At 38.7% G+C, this 22,136-nt stretch overlaps 1 protein-coding gene across 1 annotated transcript in view; it reads left to right on the top strand.

Moving 5' to 3' along the window:
• Positions 1-21,365, top strand: part of LOC109035263 (adenosine deaminase) — a 37,841-nt gene extending 16,476 nt beyond the window's left edge. Inside the window, exons 2-9 of the mRNA XM_072302240.1 lie at positions 775-836; positions 2,419-2,544; positions 3,315-3,454; positions 5,445-5,636; positions 7,397-7,509; positions 13,782-13,951; positions 17,231-17,357; positions 19,238-21,365. Coding sequence (XP_072158341.1) covers positions 775-836; positions 2,419-2,544; positions 3,315-3,454; positions 5,445-5,636; positions 7,397-7,509; positions 13,782-13,951; positions 17,231-17,357; positions 19,238-19,321 — 1,014 coding nt within the window. The 3' untranslated portion in view covers positions 19,322-21,365. The remainder of the gene's footprint in view (positions 1-774; positions 837-2,418; positions 2,545-3,314; positions 3,455-5,444; positions 5,637-7,396; positions 7,510-13,781; positions 13,952-17,230; positions 17,358-19,237) is intronic.
• Positions 21,366-22,136: the final 771 nt, after the last annotated feature.

Genomic DNA, 22,136 nt, shown 5'->3' with positions numbered 1-22,136 from the left:
GGAGCTCTTAGACTCCAAAAGGGCAGGCAATCTATGAATTCAAATTATCCACAGTGATTTATAAGCACAATTGTTGGGAACTGTCGTTGGTAAAGCACGTATTTGACTTGGTTTTTGTATGAACTTACTCATTTTTGTGGAAGAATGCTTACTTATGAATTTTCTTGTCCATTTTCTTTTTATATTGGAGTCTAAAGATTGACAGTGACATTTTTCGTTTTGAAAGGTTACCTACCTTTTTGGGCCCTAAGAGCTACATATTTCGAGTTGTTTCATACTCTCCCTATATAGGTACTCTAGCAAAATCATCCCGGAGTGCATCAAGTTGTAGTGGTTATTTTTAAAATTGTGTAAATCCTGCGCATAGAGATATGAGAAGAAATACTTTTTGGTACAACTCTCGGGAAAAAAATAACTTATCATCGGGATTATTTGCAAGTGTGTCAAATTGATGTCCATGCTGTCAAGGAGAGCGCACTAGACTCAACAATACACAATTTCCGCAGTCTGCGAAATTAATAAAATGTTTGAAATTTAATTAGGCATTCTGTTCAATGCACGCGTGGATATTTTATATTCGTTTTTTCATATGTTTAAATCAAGCTATTGTGTGTTTGGGCTCTCACCATGAGAGAGAATATCTCGTAAAACTATTCTTCAAAAAATCTTAATGTGCCGTCATTTGCTTTCAAGCCAAAATGATAAAAAAGTATGTATGTTCAATGCCCTAAGTGAAGTGTATAATTTTAATCGGAAAATTTATTTTGATTTCAGGTAGAACTTCACGTTCATTTAGACGGATGCGCAAGATACGAGACACTCTACGAATTAGCCACGTAATATTCCTTATAATTATAATACAATTATTTCTCAATAGAGTTTTTCAGAAATAACAGACACCCAAGCTAGAATGTTCAAATGGATGGATTCATCCAAATATGTATTTCTCGTTGCCTATATTACTCTTATGTTTTCTTTTTTTTATAGACAACTAAACTCCTTAACGCCAGTGGCGAGGCGTGAAAGATCGATTATCGCTATTTCCCTATTTGAAGCTGTGGTAAAGGATCGATCATTAAGGTGTTCGAGGTGTTTGTTGCAAACACCCTGTTTATCGATCTTTTTCCATAAGTTTAAAAGGCAGATTAATCGATACATAACAAAGCTTGTCACGCCACTGGCTAAACCACTTAGCGCCTTTAAACTTTCTGTGAATTTACCCCGGATCATGAAGAATGTACTCACAAAATTTCAAACAATGTTGCTCACTTACATACGTATAGGTCGCTTTATAGCACTCCCTCGCGCTCTACGACAGCTAACCTCCACTGCTCTCTGTCGAACCACAAACCTTAGGGCATTGAGCACCCTAACATTTTTGCTTCAATCCCCTCCCTCCAACCTCTCATTGGGCGCCCTCTGCGCCTCCTCCCAGGTGGAACCCAATCAATGACATGTTACTTACTTTCCTGTTTAAAAAACAAAACATCAGAGAAAATTCGGCAACAATTCATATACTTGGGCTGATAACCATTTTTCCCTCGTTTGTGTCCAATAAAAGTGTTTTTCCCAAGTATTTGCCGCACCAATTTTTCGGTATTGTTTTGTCACAACTGCAAACTGTGATTGTAAAAACAATCGGTGTTGAAAACAAATTTAGCGTGACATTAAATATGATTGTACCGCTTGTTATGCGGTTATCTTTGATTCGCGTGTGAAAGTGAGTACCTAAAGATTGCGTTCATGACCCTTTGCTTCGACCGGAGAAGGCTTGTCGCTCAAGTATTTGATCAGTGCACGAGGATCTGGGTGCAATAACAAGCCAAACTTTCAAAACATTAAATGCCAAAACTTTCCATTTGACCTATTCTTACGCGGTAGTGATTATAGCCTGGTGAAAAATAACAATGGCTCATGAGCCCTCACTTTTTCTTATCGGATTTGAAATAGATCATATTTGCTCGAGGTTGCAGAATATCGTCATGCTAAGGGAAAACGCCGTAAAAACATTCGAATGTTGCCGAATGTATTCCTGGCAAATAATTATTTCTGCGGAAAGTAATGAATATTTTTTGATAAAATTTTCAGACACTGTAGATCAAATAATAACGAAAATTTTCTGAAAATTTGGAGGACAAACATTTTCAAATTTACCCAAAAATTCGCGTTTTGTCAAAGGGAATTTGGCAACGTCGAAGGGCTCATACGACGTTCATCCTTAGTACGGTAGAATGGTATTATATACACAACTCCTGCAAGGTGTTAATCTATTCTGGGATTCCTTTCATTTAAAAAGCAAGATTTTTCAACTTTGCGACATCATTTACTCAACATTTTTAGATGGAAGATGTTTCTGTGAACTTTGATGTGACGCAATAAAACTGGTACATTCACATTCTGTTGACGTCTTTTTTTCAGAAAGAAGAATCTGTATATTCCTGGCTCTGGAACATTTGAAGACCTAAAGAAAAATTGTATTATCAGGGAGCCCGAAAGTTTAGCAGCTTTTCTGAAGCCTTATAAATTTTACAATCCATACTATGCGTAAGTGAACCTCAAACGTTGCGTTCTGAATTTTAATCTTAGATTTAGCTATCTCCAATCAGAAACCTTTAAAAGGGGTTAAATGTGTGAATGCCTTTACAGCCATACAGATTTGTCAAGTCTATGTAATATGAATCAAGTGATGAAGTAGAATAAAGCAATACAATGAGTTGATCCTCATCAAAAGTTCATGCGAATATGTCAAACTCGCTGAACATTTCCAAACTTAACACGTGAATAAAATGTTATCGCTCAGTGTCCATTGTCCATTGTCTATTGTCCAGTGTCCATTCATCGTTGTTCGTGGGAGTTAGGGAATTCAAACTTCTTGCTCGTTGAGTACCAAAATCAGCGAAGGTCGAATTGACCATTGAATCTAAAATTATCATTCTTATGTATCTCAAAAGTCTTCTCCCACCTCTCATGCACAGCATTTGTAAATTTTTCAAGAAAATTTCAGTAGTCCCAGAAAACCATGTCATCAAAAGACACTTGAAATTGGTTCAGTGCCATGTATTCAAGAGGATTTGGCCTTTCCGACAAACGCAACATTACGATTTCCGAGAAAGAAACGCTAATTTTACACTAATGTATGAAGTTCAGGGAGAATTTCTGACGGTTCGATAGTATTCTAAGTAAAATTAAAAGTAAAATAAAAGAATTTAATGTTTCTGTTGCTTTACATGACCAAAACACGGTTTGTTCTTGTTCGTTGATAGTTTTCACCTCTATTTTTTTCATTTATTATTCCTCGTTTCCATTGTTTGCAGTGGTGATCTCGAAGCAATTGAAAGACTGGCTTACGAGTTCTGTGAGGACTCGAAGCGATGTAACGTAATCTATTCTGAAGTACGCTATAGCCCTCATAAATTAGTGGGGTTCGCCTCTTGTGACAAATACGGACTACAAGGTGAGTTCTATATTGCCGCGACCCTCTAACATAATCCCTGATAATCTCCTCATCATCATTTATTGGGGGGTAGAATCTCTTTCTGCTTTGAAATCTAACAACCTTCAAACAGACACTCGGAGATGCAACCCATTAACATTGCGTCATTTTGCAAACGGATGGTTTGACAGACATTTTGACGGTGTAAGTCGGCAATCACATAACTCGGTTTGCGACGTCGACGCGGCGTACTGCCAGCTCGAAACGCGTACTGACGCCTAACAAACCTACGGGGATACTCCAAGCCTTGCGCAATGCGTGAAGCATCCCCTTAGGTTTGTAGGCGTCAGTGCGCGTTTCGAGCTGACAGCACGCCGCGTCGCAGCGTGCCGTAAACTTGCCCACAATTTATAGGTGAGGTTGTTAAAATCTTGGCAATTTGACATCAAATTCGAAAATATCGACTCAAAAAACGTCAGACATGAAACTTTCGTGATCTTTCAGTCATTATCCGACATATTTCTTCCTATTCTTGAGTCCTGGACCATAGTGAGTCGCAGACTTCCTGTTCATACTTCATTTTTTCAACGGGAAACTACTCAACGGCAAGTCTTTAAAACTGCCGAGATTTTCCTTCCCTGTGTGAGGAAAATTCTGCAAACACTCCAAGGAATGATGTCAATTTGTTCTCCTTTAAAAAAATTACATAGAGGTAGAGATAATCAGATACCGCAAACGAGATACGAGATTGCGAACTTACGCCGTCGATTTTTCTAAACCGCAGTTTGAGCCACTTTGATGTCCACGAGACACTTTAATCGCATACTGACATTCCAGTTCACAGACATCAGATAATGCGTCGAACTGAGATTAGACTAAAGGCGTCCGTAGCGTGTCCCAGCAGTCAGAAAACGCAATGTTGGATGCGACTATTCGTACTTAACGGATGCCCGTGTTGCATATGGCAAAAATTGAAGGCGCTCTCTCTTGTTCAGCTCTCCTGGCAGCCAAACCTGTTTGTTTGCTATACTGAACAATTTATGTTGCTCTTAAGACAAATTTTGCTTATCTCAAATATATATTAATGGCCGAAGTGCGAGACCACGTACCTTCGTTTACGAGTTTGCAGGCTTCCTCTCATACTTTATTTTTCCATTAGAGAACCAGTCAACTTAATTTCTTGAAAACCTTCTTGATTTTTTTTCTCCATGAGCAGAATATTCCGTGGGAATGGAGATGTTGCATGTATGAGGAATTTGCGATTTGACCATTGATTCTTATGTAAAAGTTCGCGAGAAACACGATGGTGCCACTGGTTTTCTCTGAAATCAACTCTCATGCTCAAAAAAAGCTCTCAAGTTGAGGCCAAAATGGAGAGGATATCCCACGCTATCTTGAGAGTCCACCTCTACATCAAACAAACTCTCCATGCAAAGATAGGGAGCAAATACATCAGCAGTGATGCCGTGTTTTCAGTTTTAGAGTCCCCAAATAAAGTGGAAGCCCTGTCAATGTATCTGCTCCCTATCTTTGCATGGAGATTTTGTCTTGATGTAGAGGTGGACTCTCAGGATAACGTGGGATATCCCCTCCATTTTGACCTCAACTTGAGAGCTTTTTTTGAGCTTGGGAGTTGATTTCAGAGAAAACCAGTGACACCATCGTGTTTCTCGCGAACTTTTACATAAGAATCAACAGTCAAATCGCAAATTCCTTACACATGCAACATCTCCATTTAAGTTGCTCTTATGGCACATTTTGCCTGTCTCAAATATATATCAATGGTCGAAAGTGCGAAAACCACGTTTCTCCGTTTCCGACTTTGCAGGCTTCCTCTCATACTTTACAAATTTGGTTATATCTTCCACAATATCTGTTTATTTTAGAAACCATGCAAGGATTCTCATGCTCAGTTCACTCAATAATTACCTCTGAAACATGAACTGTCACAAAATTCAGAGACCTGCAAATTCCTCAATGATATCTGATGGTGAGCTTTGATTGTGTTCAGGTCTCCTAGATGTAACGTCGCAAGTGGTCAAAGGTTTGAAAAGGGGAGAGAGAGACTTCGGCGTCAAGTGCAAATCCATCCTCAGCGGTTGCAGTTGGCTCCCACATTCCATTCCTGACATTCTCAAAGTTTGCGAGAACTTCACCAACGATGTTGTCGGCATCGACCTCCTCTCACTTGCGCAAGGCAACGGTAAGCATTTTCAATCAGTTTTGCCGGTGTAAACTGATTCGCACGTGTCATCACTACCTTGCTCCACCTATTCTTTACTACCTGTTCGTTCAGCTATTTGTTCCCGTTCAGAGTGTGGAAAAGCGTTTCTGTTACTGTTTGGATGCAATGGACCAGTAGACAAGCTAATGATTTAAGCATTCTGAAACATGTCTCGCAACCAGAATTTTACGCAAAACACGATTTGCGCAACGCAAATTGCTGAAACTAACTCCTAACTGGACCGCGTTAAACAGAAAGGAACCAAGCCACATCATCTATTGCCAAATTTAATCGGGCAATTTAATTTTTTACATGAAAACGGTTGGGCGGATTTTCGTGCAAATTTCAGTGAATTTTCTCCATGATACAATCCAAATTCCTTAAAATTTTTAAAGAAATCCGCACAAACGTTCTCTCGTAAAAAATCAAATTCCCCTGTTAAATTTGGCAATAGCTGATGTGGCTTGGTTCCTTTCTGTTTAACGCGGTCCAACTAAGCTATTGAAAGTTTTTCGATGCGAAAATTTAACCTCCCGCTCATTAAAGAAAGTCCATGTGTGTAAAATCGCGCTTTTCAAGTTGCCGTAATACTCTCTGCGGTATGAAAATGTGGCAACTTTGATTTTGGTGCAGCGACTTAGCTGTTGTGCATGTGCACGTTCTTAACACTTTGAACAACGCAAGGCGTGGAAGGAACATTGCTCGATTCAGAAGCCTGCCGAAACTGTTGTAAAGCGCAATTTGATTCAAGTTGACGAAAAGTACCTATACACGGGTGCGCAAAGTGAGCCGAAGGGGCCTGCCCCTCCCCGCCCCCCCGGCCTAGGATTGCACGGCAAAGACTGCACCCTCTAGATGTCACGAAACTTCAAGATGGCAGCCAAAATCGAAACAAGATCACAATTTATCCGCCTAAATGTAAAGCCTGAGTCACACTATCAAAATACTCCATCAAAATGTCAAGGTCGCAAGTGCTGTGATTGGTCGAAGTCATCGAATACGCCAATCACAACAACTGACCTTGATATTTTGATGGTGATATTTGACGTGTGCCGGGCTTATGGGGGAAAGGTGCTTGGGTGGTGGGCTGGAAGAGCTGAGGAACTGAAGAAACTGGTGCGTGGAGAGACGATTCACAAAGCACTTTTGGACTTAAACATTCAAGCCTTGGTTCGAGAGCGACTTCAACCACAAACTTCAACCACTAAACTTCAACTACAAAACTTCTGCTTAGAATTTCTACTACATCACTTCAATCACACACGCGTAGGACAGCGGGCCTTAGGTTGTCATAAGGATACACATTTCCCGACTTAAGTCGTAGACATGTGATAGAAATGGACTGGATTTCGCAATTAGGAATGACAATTCCTGGCTCAGTTTAGGAACATCGCATGTAACATTAGTTTCCCTACGCACATACGTGCTTTTACGGATGAGCCGAAAATTGTAGTTCCTAATTTCAAAATGTAATCCAAATAAAATGCTTTGCAATATTATACATACACAAGAGTCGCCTTCACAGCGCTCTCTGGCGCTTTGCGACGCCTAACCGCCACAGCACTTGGTTCTCCCAGAACCCGCCAGGGAGTTGACACTCTCTCATTCCATATAAAACCTCTTTGCAATATTATACATTTACAAATTACGTCAATTTTGGTGAAAAATTTCTTTATATGGGGAATCTGATAGAGCTATAAAGGCTTAAAAATTTAAAATTTTTGTTTTGCTGATTGCAGAGGAAGCACCAAATAATCCAGATCTGATCTCTTTCTTTGCCGAGGCCAAAAGAAGAGGGTATGGGACAACAATACACGCCGGTGAAGTCAGTGGTCCAGCCGGAATAAAAAGGGTAAATCAATCAATGTCGTTCTTTCGCAATTTTTACGTATATTATACTGCATTTCACGCATCTCTCATGAATGCCCAATACTGATGTGAACTTAACTTGATTCTAAAAATTAGTAGATAGCAAAATAGATAAAATCAGACTTGAATTTTTCCCTTCCCGAGAAAAAATGGATCATTCAAGCTCATTGAAAAATGAACGATCCGGATCATTCAATTTGAATGAGTTTTTCGTCAGCTCATTCAAATTTGAATGATCCAGATCGTTCACTTGATCATTGAATTTTAATGCGCCCGAATGAGCTTGAATGATCCTGATCATTGAATTTCAATGAGCTTGAATGATCCGGATCATTGGATTTGAACGAGCTTGAATGATCCGGATCATTGGATTTGAACGAGCTTGAATGATCCGGATCATTGGATTTCAACGAGCTTGAATGATCCGGATCATTGGATTTCAACGAGCTTGAATGATCCGGATCAATGGATTTGAACGAGCTTGAATGATCCGGATCATTGGATTTCAACGAGCTTGAATGATCCGGATCATTGGATTTCAACGAGCTTGAATGATCCGGATCATTGGATTTCAACGAGCTTGAATGATCCGGATCATTGGATTTCAACGAGCTTGAATGATCCGGATCATTGGATTCCAATGAGCTTGAATGATCGTGATCATTGAATTCCAACGAGTTTGAATGATCCTGATCGTTGAATTTCAACGAGCTTGAATGATCCTGATCGTTGAATTTCAACGAGCTTGAATGATCCGGATCATTGGATTCCAATGAGCTTGAATGATCGTGATCATTGAATTCCAACGAGTTTGAATGATCCTGATCGTTGAATTTCAACGAGCTTGAATGATCCTGATCGTTGAATTTCAACGAGCTTGAATGATCCTGATCGTTGAATCCCAACTAGCTTGAATGATCCTGATCATTGAATCCCAGCCAGCTTGAATTCTCCTGATCGTTGATTTCCAGTGAGTCAAGGTCTCGGTCTGATGAGAATCTATTATAAAAAGATTGTAAATAGTATAGAAGCAAAAGTACATGGGTATCCATTCTCACTTTGCAGTTTTTTTTCAACAGAAAAATGAAGGGGAAAAAACCAAAAAAACATATGATGATAGGAAAAGTTAAGAAAACACAGACTCACCAGAAGTTTATCCAATTCCTCCAGAAGTAAGCTCATCCTCCGCCCTATTACAGCAACAGTGTGAATGTAGGTACTATAATAAAAGTCAATTTCTCGTCTCTTTTTTTTTATATTATCATGTAAGGCTCATTTTTTTTTACTGTCATAAGGCTAATCTTAAGAATTTTCAGAAAAGCTAGTGAGAGAGGCCCTACTTTCCTCGAAAATTGAAATCCTCTGTTCTGTAATTTCTCTTCTATGTCGCTTTAAATTCTATTTATTGTTTTTTTCCCTTGACCGTTTAACAAGTTATCAGTATGATGTTACCTTATACCTGTGAGTTGTGCTCCAGTCATCAAATGCACTACTTTATGGTCCGAGGACACAATTTTACTTCAATAAAATTCTCTCCATCGATGACACTTCATTTGAACAAACACTCAAGCACAAATTTGTAATTACCTACTGCCTTGTATCACTTCAAAGCACAATCTAAGGTAAATTAATTATTTCAGAGACAAAGCCAATTTTATACCCCTGTATCCCAATATAATTTTTGCTGGTATCTTTCTTTTAAATCAGAGTAACAGCGACATCGCTCATGCAATTCTAAACGCGCGGTTTATTCTTCAATTCAACATTTTTTTTGGTTATGCTGTTATTTTTATATGTTTCTTTCTAGTTAAATTCTTCAGTTGTCGATGGAAAGTATCCCTGCAGCATTGCCGTGCTAAGGAAGAACGCCGGATGAACATCCGAGAGTTGCTAAATTTCCCTTGATAAAGCATGTATTTTTGAAAATATTCATGTATTTTTTTTTCTAGAAAAGTTCAGATATTTTAGATTAAATTGCGTACAAAATTGTCTGAAAATTTTGGAAAGTAATATTCGCAATTTTCCCAGTAAATTTGGTTTTTATCGGAGGAAACTTAGCAACGTCTGAAGGCTAATATGGCGTTTTTTCTTAGCACGGCAGAGCAGCTTTGCAACTCGGTGGCAAAGCTACGAGCCTCTCCCATCATGACTGTTTTGTGGTTTGAATTCTTGACAGCATGTGGGAGATAGTTTGTAGCAAAAATATCTACTTTTATTGAAGGTACATTCACACTGTTACTCTAATAGAGCGGATGATGAGCTTACTTCAAAAGGAATTGGATGAAATTTCTGGCGAGTCAGTGTTTTTGAACTTTTCCCTTATTCCTTCATTTTTCTGTCGAAGAAAAACTGCGAAGTGAAAATGGCTACCCATGTGCATTTGCGTCTATACTTCTTACAATTTCTTTATAATAGATTCTCATCAGACCGATACTTGAATATCCGAATCTGCTGAAGTGATCATATCATTGTGGTAGGTCCCAGAGTTTGACCCGATTGAGTATTTATTAAAGTTACATAGCAAAATTATATTAATGTAGAATAGTGGGAGGTAAAAATTATCCAAGTGACCCAATCAGACGCTGGCATAGTAGTGGCTTATTCAACTTTAATAATCTGGATCGTTGACCTAATAAGCTTGAATGAGCTAGCATGTTGGGCCGTTCAATTTTAATGCTCTTAATGATTCAGCTACGATAAGCCTGATCATTGGCCCAATGAGTTTGAATAAGCCGATTAATTGAATCATTCAAATTGAATGATCCTGATCATACAAGTTGAACGATCCAACAAGTCGGCACATTCAAATTGAACGATCCAACCAGTTGGCAGATTCAAGTTGAATGATCCAATGGGCCAGCGTATTCAAGCGCATTGGGTCAAAGATCCGGATCGTTCGACTTGAACGATCCGGATCATTCAAGTTGAATGATCCAACGAGTCAGCGCATTCAAGCTCATTCGGGATCATTGATGCTCATTGAAGAATCATTCAAACTCATTCAGGATCATTGAAAATCGAACGATCCTGAATGAGCTTGAACGATCCATTTTTTCTCGGGTTGGAAAGTCATATTTAAGTTGACCCGGGTACGGTTAAGACTAAAACCAAGAAATATTTAATCGCCGTTGTGTTTCGACATATCATCGTCTCTGTCATAAAAACAGCCTTTACGAAACAACGGTGATGACATTTAACAGTGAGCTGGATAATGAGGGGGAAAAATTCCACTCAATTTTCGGCGAAAACAACTCTCTCCCCTCTACTATGGAAAATTGCTGATTATACAATACTATGCGTAGCCTTCATTTTTTTTTTACCAACGAACGTGTGACGTAACTTCACCTCCTCAACTAACTTCTCGTTATCACACTGCTAAGATTGGAAAAGATGACGTAAAACACACACACAGAAGATTGTAGTAAGCTGATTTAAAGGGGATTTTAGTTTAAGTAATCAATAGGCTGAGACACAAGTATATACGAAGTTAGTTACTTATTTTGAAGAATCGATCATTAAGATGTTCGCTGCGAACATTCCATAGGCTTAAATGGCATAACACTCGATATATCTCAAAGCACGCCACGCCACTGATGACAATTCAACAATGTACGTCCTCGTGGTTTTACTACTCGATTTTTTTTAAACGAGTTGGCATTTTAAACTATTTATATACCTACGTAGCAACAATTTTCCTAATTCATTAACAAGAAATGCTTATTTCAAACGTGATGCGGGATTAAAGAGGAATTCTCTACGGATCGGCAAATTTTATCCCGGAACCGGTTGTACATTGTCTCGATCTATTACAACCGGCTGAGAATCTTAATCTGCCCATTTTTTGCAATATTTGTCAGATCATGAACACTTGTTGATACATTCTTTAAGGATTTAGCTCATTACGTAATTTTACATGAAGCATCTTAAAGCACCGCAATGCTTTCTCTTTCAAATTGGAAATTTCAAGGCTATACTAACTGTTGTGGCATCATTGGAATTTGCCCATCCAGAGGTGAAAAAAATGTTCGAGAGCGCGTGGCGTGCGGTTTTTCGATGAATTTTTTTATCTTTTTTTTGCTTAGCGAAAAATTAAAAAAAAAAAATAGAAAAACGCATTGCATCGTTGAAAATCTCTTCGCGATATTCAGATTTTATTCACTGCGGAGTCTATACATATAGCGCACTGAAGATAAAGACCCGAGTGGTATGCCGTCACGCTATGTGAAAATGCATTATATGAACATTTACATGTTGCTAAATTTTCCCTGATAAAATATTCATTCGGGAGAAAATTTGATAATATTTTTCTTTGGAATTTTCTGATTCTTTAGACTGAATTGTGAACAACATTTTCTGAAAAATCTGAGAAAAAATATTCAAAAGTCTCCCAGAAAATTTGCATTTTAGCAAAGGAGATTTGACAACTTACGGAGGCTGAAACGGGGTCACAATCGCCAGATTGTGCTGAAATCTAGCAAATTTTCCCCCTCAATTAAAAGTAAAATATCCAAGGTTTTTCACATAATCTGGCAACCTTAAACTGCGTTCTTCCCTAGCACAATAGTATGGAAATTTATTCTTTCTCAAAGTGGTTTATAACATTACGGAGCAGAATCTACTCTTTCTGCGGATTTAATTGCAGTTCGCTCTCATGGAGCAAATTTCACTTCGCGTTCGTATCTGTTGAGGTTTTGGGGCGCTATATTGACTCAAGAGTGAGGTACACACCGAATTTTACCTCGAGATTCTTAAAAGAGAATTTTCGAAATGTTCTGGCTTACCACGTACTTTACAATTGGACCGCGTTTAGCAGCGAGGAACCAAGCCACGTCAGCTATTGCCAAATTTAACTGGGCTATTTTATTTTTTACAAGAGAACGCTTGTCCGGATTTGTTTGAAAATTTTAAGGAATTTGCTTCGTACTATGCGAAAAATTCACTTTAATTTGCACAAAAATCCGAACAATTGTTTTCACGTAAAAAATTAAATTGCCAAATTAAATTTGGCAATAGCTGATGTGGCTTGGTTACTTTTTGTTTAACGCGGTCCATTTGTAACCATTTTTCGGAGTGAGGAATTTCCAAGTACACGCGGAAAAAGGACTCTCGGGCTGGGTCCGGGGGTGGGGGGGGGGGAGGGGGCGGCATTGCCTAGATGTTTGTTAGGTACCAGCTCAACCTTTTTAGGACTGGACAGTTGGGTAGGGCTGGTGCCGACTTGAAATCTTCGTGATGCCGTTCAACGTGCCTTGATATTCAAACTTCGACAAAGTTGAACACAACTTGATACCCACACTTCTGCTGTGTCCCGTCACCGCATGGACGCGAGGTGTGGCGCGATGAGAGGCAAGTGCTCATTCAATAATAGCGCCTTCAGTGTTTGTGCAGACAAACCGCAATACTTGTCAAGCTATCTTCAAACCGTCCAAAATGTCTGGGAAGAAATGTATTGCTTTTCTCGCGTATTTCTCACCAAAATTTCATGCAGATATGGTCAAGTGAAGAGTTCCAAATTTAACTCTTAAGAGTTTGTAAACGTTGACAAAAATTCAAAATGGGTAAAGTCGTTTAATCCGTTTGATAAATTTTAATCGCTGGAGCCAGGATCCATTAGCAGTTGGAGACTTATTTTCAAACTTATTAAATGTGACTTATCAACTGGGATGAAAACATCCATGGCTAAAACTCAAAAACGTGCATTTAAAGTGACGCTGAAAATTGTCCGTCATTAAGTATTTCCAAAATCGAAAATAGTAGTTATTGTCAAATTTTGCACATTACTGTGATTTTTCTTTTCTCACAAAGAGAGTAGCATTCTTGTAAGCAAATTTTAAACAACGAATATGATTTTTTCCCCTAAATAAAAAATAAATGGAAATTTCATATTGAAAATTTTAGGCATATCGACGGTGAAACTACCAGACCACGTATCTCGTTTGCGGTGTTTAAAAATCTCCACTCACATTTTATTTTTTTGAAGGAGATCAAATCAATATCATTCCTTACAATTTTCACAGATTTTTCTCCGCAAAAAGAGGAAAAATCACGGAAATTTTCACAAACTGACGTTGAGGAGTTTTCTATTTAAAAAAAAAAGAATGACAGGAAGTCTGCGACGTCGCAAACCGAGATACGTGGTTTGGTAGTTTCACCGTCGACATGTCTTTGGAATGTTGTGATCGATTTATTAAAGAAAATTAATTGAAATGATTAAATTGTGGATGCCTTTTTACATTATATTTGGACATGTTACAGGCAGTGGAGTTATATCAAAGCCATAGGGTAGGCCACGGATACCATGTTGTACAAGACGAAAAGTTCTATAAGGAGTGTTTGCGAAACCGGGTCCACTTTGAGTGTTGTCCTTGGTCCAGCTTCCTCACAGCGGCAGTTCCTTTCGAAACCAAGAGACACCCAATCAAACAGTAAGTTAAAACTCAGATTGGATGGGCACTAGAGGACCCTCAGTTAGTTTACTCATAATATATCACGGAAAAAAATGTATTGCTGATATAATAATTAAATTGTTAAAAAAAATATGTTCCGCATGTTTCAAAATTACATTTTACAAAAATGGAGAGCAAATTTAACCTCGGGGGTGATTTGATTTGTATTTATTTTTTATTTGGCATTTGTTCATTGTTAAATCCACATTGAAACATGTCGGGCACTTTTTTCACTGAAAAATTGTTAAATCGCCAATGTCATTTTTTCTCGTGATTTTCAATTTATTTGCGGTGTTTTTTGTCTTGCGGCAAATCGATGGTGAAACTACATAAATGCTTATTTCAGTTTGCGGCGTTCCAAACTTCCTTTCCTACTGTATTTTCCACATGGAAAACTATTAAACACTTTTTTTTTTAAAAATTAGATGATTTCTCCTTTCTTTCTACAGAATATTTTGCGTGAAAACTTCAAGCCATTGTGTTGGCTTGGTCTCCTTTTAAAAAATAAAATAGTGGCGGAGATTTTGAAACACCGCAACCGACGCAAGCATTTTTGCAGTTTCACCGCCAATCTGCGCCTCTTACTCGTTAAAATGTGAAATTTAAATGAAGAAGAGGCAAAGACTCCAGCTTTGTGACATTTTATGAAAATTTTGCATAATCCATGATCTTCCGAGGTACTGAAAAATGTTTAATGATCTTCCAAGAGGAGTCATTAGAGTCGATTGTAGTGACGTACTACGGAAAAGCGTCTAGTCGAATTTAACCGAATTTCCTTTTTTAATTTGTATGTTTGGCAAGTTCTTCACGAGTCCAATTTTAATAGTCAATGCTACAGGGGCAGAATAGTGAGCTTTACTCTGAGGAAAACATTGGCGAATCCAGCAAATTGGCAACACTGTTTTTTCTCCATTTAAACCTACGAAAATGTATTGATTCATGGAAGGGCTAGGTGCGCCGACAAGAATCGATTATTTAACATAGGTTTAAATGAAGGAAAGTCAGAGTTGCCGCATTGCTATGTCCGCCGCTAAAGAAAATGATACACACCCCTAAAATTCCAAAATAAGGTAGTTTAATCTTGTTACCATTTGGGAAAAAATCTTCAGCGTAAAATCCTGTTTGTAAGGGAGAAAGGGCAAAATTCTCCATTAAGAGTCATACTTTTTTCTGTGGTAACTTTCTCGCAAACACTCGAAGAAATCGAGCATCTTAGGCTGACTTTACTTGAATCCGAACTCCGAGCTGTTAGCGGCAACTATTTATCATCCGCTTCCCTTGTGTGTGGGTCCGTCCCATTCCCAAATAAAAATGCACAGAGCTTGACGTAAATGGGGTGATAAAAGATGTGAGAACGAATGACTTTTCCAGAGCACTTAACCCTACGAATCGCTTTTGGCAAGCAGCCGCGCCATCTTGCGGAGAACTGCGTGATTCCACATCTGAGATATTTCAATTAAATTGTTCCTGCGTGCTTAGGAAGAACGTTGTATGAGTATACAAATGTTGCCAGATTTCATTTAATAAAAAACAAATTTTCTGAATAACGTGTCAATTTTATCCCTTGAATTTTCCACTGAATTATATTCGCAAACCAATATAACGTACCTGAATTTTTTTTTTTAAAACAAACGTTTTAATAACTTTACTCTGTAATAAAAATGTTATCAAGCGGAATTTGGCAACACTTGAAGGTTCATACGGCGTTTTTCTTCCGTATCGGGAAAATGATATCTTTCTCTGGAGACCAAATTTAGCCTGGAGGAGGAAAGGGACGTCACGTAGCTTGTCACCACATGGTGCTTTTTTCAAATTTATATGTTGGTCAAATAAAATAATTCCAACTGTTTCCGTCGGATTGTAATCTTGGTTTAAATCAATCTTAGATGTTGCGATAGGATCGAATTTGACAATGGGATCACATTTCTAAGGGAATTTTTCCCAAAAAGAGACAATCTGTCAAAAGTTTATGGATTAAAACTTGAAAATTATAATGTTTATCTTTTTTACCGTAAATAGTAAAAATAGAAAAATATGCAAAACGTTTCCCCTGAATACATTTTTATCGGAGAGAATCCGGTGTCTTTGGAATGCAAATGCGGCGTTTTCCCTCAACATGGCAGTATTGCACATGGGTATTTTTTCAAAACATCTGATGGGGATGTGGTTCTATTGCTTGACTGCATTCCATTATTTTAAAACCGGTGATTTTTTTGCTCATCCTTTCAAACTAAAAGCTAACGACGCTCTGTTACTTGAACTATGATCCAGATTGTTCTCAGCCTTGATTTCAACGATTAGACAAAAAAAAACCCACATCAATCACTAACGTCAAAATGTTTACTTCACTGAGAGCACAAAAACCTTTTCATGCCGGCTTGAAATACTATCTAGTTCTTACTTTTTTCACATGGACGTAGAATATCAAACATGTTTAGACGTGAACATGTCATCAAACATGATGGAGAGTATGTTTAAAAATCGTACCGCTCCAGGCGGAATCGACCTAACAGGAATACATGTTTTCCTATCGTGTTTATTTATTATAATATACAGGAATAAGATGAAATTCGCTTGAAAATTGTGTGGGCATTTTCCCCTTCATCCGAGAGGAATTAACTAAAAGTCTCTAGGCACGATTTTGCAGAATTTATGGTTAAAAAAATAAAGCATGATGGGAAATTAGCAACCAAGCCATCTGCAGTTAAATCACCGATCACCTTATAAAAAACCGTTCAGTTCTTCGTGTATGCAACATGGAAATCCTCCGAGTTCGAATAGTTGCATATGTGTTCAGTATTTAGGCTGACTCTGATTTTTAAAGTCAAATTACAGGTGAATTAATGGATGAGTAAATGAGTAAAACGGTCAGCTAAATAGCAACGTTTAAATATCTTTAATTATTTATTATTGGGGACTTCGCGGCCCCCCTGGCCCCCTGGCCACTACGCAGCCCAACCCCAGGGGCACTGCGCACCCCAAAGGCCGATTCTTACTCTTCTTATTCCCCTTCCTCACCTGGTCCATCGAGCGTCTTAAAAATGATTTTATTAGAATTTTCCTTCTTGCGGAGTTTGCACTCCAGCCCATCGACCGACTTACTTCCTCTCCTCACCCCGTCCATCAACCATCTTAAAATTGATTTTATTAGAATATAGAAGATTTTCTTTGCGGAAAACTTATCGAAGTGTTTCCTTGCAATTTAGAATGATTTTTGTAGATTGAGTGAGACTAAGATTTTTTCTTTGCTGTTTACAGACTTGCGGACGACGGCGCAAATTTCTCGATAAATTCCGATGACACAACTTTGACAGGATACCCGTTGGATAGCGACTACTCGCTCGTTTCGTCGTGGGGTGTCACGGAGAAGCAACTCGAACAAACCGTAAGTGTAACGCACACTCATCTGGCTACATTTTGCGATCAGGAGTTGCAATTTCTGGCCCATCCTTAAAAACACGTACGTGCATAGGGAAACTAATGGCACATAAGTTGTTTTAAACTGAGCCAGAAATTGCACTTCCTAATTGCAAAATGTATCGCATCTACGTACTCTCCATCTGATTTTCTAGAGCCATTCTATGTCGAGGGTTTGGCCGATCGGGGCATCATCCCGCTGTTCTGAGGTCACAAGTCGTTGGAAAGTGGAAAGATGAAGCCTTTCGGTGTCCTTTATAGATGAATCCTTTGGTAGTCTTAGTTCGGCTCACCACCGTTTTTCTTATACCCTTAAAACTCTTACCTTTAAAAAATTCATCATCGTATGTATAATCATCCTGAATTCCCAATTGTTCATTTTTTGACTTTGCTCTATAAATCTAGTGAGAGCGAAATTCCGTGATTTTTTCAAATATCGGCAAATTATACTCTGCAAGCCAACTCTCTTTGAATTTTTAAATATGACCTAGAAAGTGGCCTTTGATGGCGCGAAGCAAATTCTGGAGGCAAGGATGCGAAGCGGCCAAGAGGGTAGAGGGTGCCCCCCAGTAATCCACAGGTAACGCTTTCCAATGTTAGCGTTTGCACCATAGTCGCGGATTTTTACGCCCAATGACTAAGCCATCAACCCATCTAACGTTAACTCATTGTCCTTGAAATGGGACTCAAGATCTAAAACGCCTTCCGTTCTTCGTATATGCAACATGGACATCCCTCAAGTTCGAATAGTTGCATTCGTGCGTCACAAAGATCAGAGTTAGACGTCGCATTTCTGCTGCCTTCAAATGGGATCAATGAGCTGAAAACGCCTTTTTTGTTTCGTGCATGCAAAATGAACATTCTTTTAGTTGTAATGGATACATCTAGGCCTGAAAAATCGCAAACCGTGTCCAGAAGAAGAGATTATGGCTATCCAGCCTATAGGTACACATTCCTAACGAGCTCGACCATAATGGAATTTTATCGGGCTTCTGGGGGCAAAAAATGGAGGAATTTCCAAATATATGCAAGCTGGCATAATATAATTTGTTATCATTTATTTGTTCCGCTAATCATTTCAGACTTCATTTAAAATTATACAATGAAGCTCCTTTATTCAAACTTATGATGACTTTGTGTACTTACGAGGACAATTCAATAATCGATCGATCGAACGAGAATTTCAAGATTGTACGGCATTTTCGAGTAACTATCAAAGGGAACAACATGCGTCACTCTGATATACTTTGCACTTAACGTTCGATCTAGAAACACCTCGAAAAAAACTTTGAAATTACGCACAAAGTCAATAACCCGATAAAGTAAAAAAGTGTATTTTATTTATTCGCATCGGAATGTTGAAATCAATTCACCATAATTTTCGATCAAATTATGTACCTAAGTTCTTGACGCACTTAGATGCTTACAAGATAAAACACTAAAAATGTGGCCCGAACTGTAAGTAACAAGGTGGTAAAACAGTATTCTCACCAGTAGGTAATAGTACACTCTCACAACTCGTTCGGAGAAAACCCGAAAAAAATGAGAACCAGGCATTAAAATGCATCTGCCTGAGCTGAGTTCTTCTCCGCAGTCTCGTACCATTACTCATTAGAGCTTTTTGGACTCTAATTGAAATTTGTGGAATTTTTTGGCCTTGCTTCCCTTGCAAAAGAGTGTTAACCCAACACTGTTTTACCACCTTTCTATAGACTTACGATGATGCGATTTTTAAGTATACTTGATCCACGTCAACAGAAATCGATGGCAACAATCTAGCTCCTGCTATAAATGATTAGTTCCCTGTCGTTTGACATTTAACAAAAAGGCTTCATTTGAATGTTTCAGAATTTGAACGCGGCTAGATCCTGTTTCTTGCCGGAGGACGAGAAGAAAGATCTGATCAAACGGTTGATGGAGGCCTACGGATAGATTAAATTCGAGACTTTTATAAAGTGGGCGGCGCGGCGTTTACCAAAACGAACTAATTATTTTGACTCGGTTTAAAAACAACAGAGCCACCATCGATTCCCTCATTTAGATTAGCATTTTAATGAATGTGTCGATGCAATTGGTCCTTTTAGATAAACGCTGCTCATCTGAGGAAAAGGAGGTAGAAGAAGCGTAGGTGGTCGGTCTCGCTACGCTTCACACATAGAGACGGATCCAGCAATTTGGCAACACCGGATTTTCTCCATTTAAACCTATGCTAAATAATCGACTCTTGTCGGAGCGCTTGGTCCCCCTAAGAATCGATACATTTCCATAGGTTTAAATGGAGGAAATCCGGTATTGCCAAATTGCTGGATCCGCCAATGGCTTCACAAAGAATGTTTAGAGGAATATTGTCACTCCCGAATCCGTATTTAAGTTACACGCTTTCTGCACGAAAGAACGACAACACGGAACGATTGGGCGTCACCGAGCAAAGAAATAATAAGATGTATCCTCATCGGGAGATTTGTAAAAGCGCGTATCTCAGATAAAGCATATTGACGATGAAACTCCCAAGCCAAGTATCTCGTTTGCTGTGTTTAAAAACCTTGGCTCCTATTTTGTCTTTTTAAAGGAGAGGAAATAAATCAGCATCGTTACTTGAAGTTTTCTCTGCGGAATTGTTTCGCACAGAAAAAAGCAAGGAAGTATTTAAGAGTTAACGTTTGGTAAGTCTCAATTTAAAAGATTGAGTATATGACAGGAAGTCTCCAACGTCGAAAAGCGAGATACGTGGTTTGGAAGTTTCATCCTCAGTACGTCGCAAGAAATTATCAACAGGAGGAAGTTCGTAAGCAGTTTGCAGTCGGTAAATCGCAATGGACCACTAGACAAGGTACGAATTTAAGCAATCTGATACATGTTTCCTAACGAGAATTTCACGTAGAACACGATTCACATAACGAAAATTACTGAAACCAACTCCTAACGAAGATATTAACGTTTTTATTTCACATTGGTTACGAGGAATTTGAACTGCCCGCACAAAAGAAACTCAAAGCTCTACGTGAGTCAAATCGCGCACTACAACGGTTTCAGCAAGCTTCTCAATCGAGCAATGTTCATTTTCCACCATGTGTTGTTCAAACTATCAGCAACTTGCTGTAGCTGAGCCGAAGCGTCAAGATTGAGGCTGCCAGATTTTTATATCGCAGAGACTGTCATGATAACGTTTAGCGCACGATGTGAATCACGTAGAGCATTGAGTTTTCATGGGCGCGTGGTTTGAATTCACGCATCAAGAATCATTAAATATCTTTGTAAGGAGTTAATTGCGATAATTTTTGCTGTGCGCATCGTGTTCTAAGTGAAATCTCAGTTACGAAACATGTATCAGAATGCTGAAATTCGTACCTTGTCCAGCGGTCCATTATTGATATTACAGGATGATGAAGATTTCATTGGTAAAACTTCTAAACCGCGATCTCAGCCTGGTGCACCTTCATTTTCCGGTGATACCCCAGGCTTTGCCACGCGGTTAGTTGAGTCTCCTAAACAACCAACCAGGATCCAATTAAGATTTTTCATAATTGCACTATGTGATTACGCGATTGTGCCAACTGCCACCGATACATTTAAGGAGAAAAAAAAACGCTACTTAAATCTAAAGCAAAATAAATAATGGTATTTTGATTTTTTTGTTTTATGTTTTTCAATTTATTGCTGGTTTTTTACAAATTGCTGACTCTTGCTAATTGTTTGCGACACACGCGGTGTAAAAATTCAATGTTTTTCGCATATATTGAGGTAAATTCAACGCTTTCGCTCGATGACGCCCAGTTGCACAGCTTGATGAGCAATGAACGTATTTATGCTAAAAGGTACTATTTTACAAGCAATCCCTATGCACATAGTTCCTTTTATCGTAAATGTGCCCCAATAATTCATGTCAATACACTTGCCTTTTGCGTTTTTGATTTTTGTTATAGTAAAATATTGTTTCCTTGTTGTTTTTTTTCTTGATTAAAAAATTACATTTAAAGTCTGTGTTTCTTTGAGTCACCTAATGTTTATTGCCAAACTCTATTGCCCTTGCATACAAATCCATGAGTAAGTGCACTGTGAGTACACCTAAGTACACGCTCTGTTACTCGGTTCGACTTATCGATAAAGGACAAGCTTTCAAGAATCGATGCTGCAAATTGATTTGTCATCAAATACGCATCCATTAGATGATATTTAAACGTCTTCTCAACAGCAACAATTCCACAGTTCTGCTCCTTTGTTATCCATGAGGTTTTTTTTTCCAAACTCCGACACGGGCGTTATCGAACACCTCCTGATATAGGGAGAGGGAGTGATACTTTAAACTAATGTCTGGTTCAGCATTAAATTTCTCAGATTGAGACCGTTAGTCGAACTACGTTGAGCAATTCAATGGTCTGCCCAGACAACTCTAATTCTGTCAATTTTTTTTAAACATTTGACGTTCAGATACGAGGCCGAATTACTTAGTGGAGTGCTCACACAGCCTGAAAAACCTTTCGCGATCATGGTTTCCAGGGCCGGATTTAGGGGGTGGTCTAATGGGCCAAGGCCTATGGCGGCAAATTTTGCAATTTTTTTAAACATAGGTATAAAAAAAATCAGATTCAGAGAAAAATTACAAAGGGCGACAAAATCTCTAATTTCCTGAGAGTTTAGTAAGTTCTTATTTTGTCGTCTTTTGGTGACACAAGAGACAGCACCTTTAATTAGTCGAGTCAAAAGAGAAAGCAAACACGCAATTTGGCCTGGAACGGCGCGGCACAGA

The sequence above is a fragment of the Bemisia tabaci genome, chromosome 7 (genome assembly GCF_918797505.1).
Source record: "Bemisia tabaci chromosome 7, PGI_BMITA_v3".
Lineage (NCBI taxonomy): Eukaryota > Metazoa > Arthropoda > Insecta > Hemiptera > Aleyrodidae > Bemisia > Bemisia tabaci.
The sequence above is the reverse complement of the archived record's forward strand: the minus strand, read 5'-3'. Positions and strand labels throughout refer to the sequence as shown.